This window comes from Loxodonta africana, chromosome 10, assembly GCF_030014295.1.
Source record: "Loxodonta africana isolate mLoxAfr1 chromosome 10, mLoxAfr1.hap2, whole genome shotgun sequence".
NCBI classification, from domain to species: domain Eukaryota; kingdom Metazoa; phylum Chordata; class Mammalia; order Proboscidea; family Elephantidae; genus Loxodonta; species Loxodonta africana.
This window is the reverse complement of record NC_087351.1, coordinates 24,290,562-24,292,843: the sequence shown is the minus strand read 5'-3', so window position 1 is coordinate 24,292,843 and position 2,282 is coordinate 24,290,562. Positions and strand designations below refer to the sequence as shown.

Below are 2,282 nucleotides of genomic sequence, written 5' to 3'. Positions count from 1 at the left end.
ATTTAAGGAAGAAATCATATCAATTGTACACAAACTCTCACAGAAAATTTAAGGGAAGACTTCCCAACTCATTCTAAAGGGCCAGCATTAACCTGATACTAAAGCAAACAGAAAAACATTTTACAAAATCCAACATCCATTCTTGATTTAAAAAAAAAAAATCAGCAAACTGTGAATGGAAAGGAGCCCCCTCTACCTGATAAAGCCATCTATGAAAAACCTATAACTAGCACCATACTTAATGACAAAAGGCTGGATAGTTTTCCATAATATCAGGAACAAGTCAAGGATATCCACTCTACTTCTATTTAACACTTTGCTGGATGATCTAACAAGTGCAATATGACAATAAAAATGAATAAAATGAATCCATACTGGGATTTAAAAAGGAAAAATGTCTTTATTTGCATACAACATGATCATCTATGAAGCAAATCCTTTTTAATCTATAAAAACTTAGTAAAACTAATAAATGAGTTTTGCAAGTTTGCTGGATACGATATCAATAAACAAAAATCAATTATATTCCTATATATTAGCAGTGAGCAAATGTAAATCAAAACAAAAAAATTCCGTTTAAAATATCTTCTGAGATATGAAGTGCGTAGGGATAAATCTCAAAAAAGATACACAATACCTGTTCACCGAAAACCATAAAACATTGCTGAAAGAAATTAAAAGGGATTTACATAGAGGTATACTGTTTTCATGACTTGCTCTTCACAATTACATTACAGATCTGATAATACTGAAATCAATATTGCCTCAAGCCTCCTGAATCTAAAATATCAAATATGAAAATGTAAGGCTATACCATGGTCAGTGAGAAGACCTTATGAAATAAATTATGAGATCTTCCTGTAAATCACTAACTGTTTGCATACTCTCTTCATCGCTGCCTTCATGTCTTTATTCCTGAATGTATAGATGACTGGATTCAGAAAAGGAGTGAGTACTGCATCAAAAATAGCAAGAAACTTGTCCATCTGAGAATTGGGGTGTGGCCATGTATACACAAACATGGTTGGACCAAAGAACAAAAGGACAACAGTGATGTGAGCTGATAGAGTTGTGAGGGCCTTGGATGAACCAGCTGAGGAATGTTTCCAAACAGTAAAAAGGATGAAGATGTAGGAGATGACAAGTATGAAGAAAGAACCAACACAGACAAACCCACTGTTGACAGTGACCATGAACTGCAGTCTGTAGGTATCTCTGCAGGCCAGTCGGAGGAGCCTGCGTAGGTCACAGTAAAAGCTGTCCAATACATTAGGTCCACAGAAAGGTAAATTAACTATAAATGCCAGTTGGAAGAGTGAGTGACTGACACCAAGGGCCCAAGAGGCAGCCAGAAACAAAATGCACAGTTTTGGGCTCATAATGGTCTGATAGTGGAGAGGCTTACATATGGCCACATATCTGTCAAAAGCCATGGCTATGAGCAGCACCATCTCTACACCACCAATGACATGGATGAAAAAGATCTGAGTAATGCAGCCTCCAAAGGAGATTACTTTGTGCTTTCTGAAAAGGTCGTATATCATTTTTGGTGAGGTGACAGAGCAGGCTCCCAAGTCAATGAAGGAGAGACTGGCCAGTAGGAAGTACATAGGAGAATGTAAGTGAGGATCTGTAGTAACAGAAAACACAATAAGGATGTTTCCAGTCATGCTTGCCACATAGAGCACAGAGGAGAACACCAGGAGGAGAAGCTGCATCTTCCACAAACTGGTGAGTCCCAGAAACACAAATTCAGATACCGCAGAAGTATTCCCTCCATCCATTGATCCAGCCAATGGGGCTGCCACTGAACTTATATTCCCTCCATCCATTGATCCAGCCAATGGGGCTGCCACTGAACTTATGAGAATTAAGAAGATGAGGAAGAAATTGTGATTATGGTGATAATAATGTGTCTTAGATGTGGTGCAGCGACCTCATTATGAATCAGAAGTATATAGTTACTTAGTTCTCAAATTTACAAAAACAACATAAATCAATATAATCACAGCTTGGGAGTACAACATGATTTAAGCCTATCACCAATAATCATTCCACTATTGCCTGGCCTCAAATTAACAGAAGATTAAAAAGCAAAAATAAAATAAAATAAAAATGTTGCTTTCAAATTGATTCTGATGTATGGCTCGCAACCCCATGTGTTACAGAGTAGAAAGGCTCCATAGGGTTTTCTTGGCTGTAATCTTTATGAACGATTTCCAGGCCTTTCTCCACAACTTTACTGGGTGGGTTCAAACCACCAACCTTTACATCAGCAGTTT

At 37.6% G+C, this 2,282-nt stretch overlaps 1 protein-coding gene across 1 annotated transcript; it reads right to left on the bottom strand.

The window, feature by feature from the left end:
* Positions 1 to 440: 440 nt before the first annotated feature.
* On the bottom strand, positions 441 to 1,784 carry LOC135232503 (olfactory receptor 4F3/4F16/4F29-like). The gene has a single exon (XM_064291880.1). The coding sequence runs from the start codon at positions 1,782 to 1,784 to the stop codon at positions 846 to 848; it is 939 nt and encodes a 312-aa protein (XP_064147950.1). The 3' UTR covers positions 441 to 845.
* Positions 1,785 to 2,282: the final 498 nt, after the last annotated feature.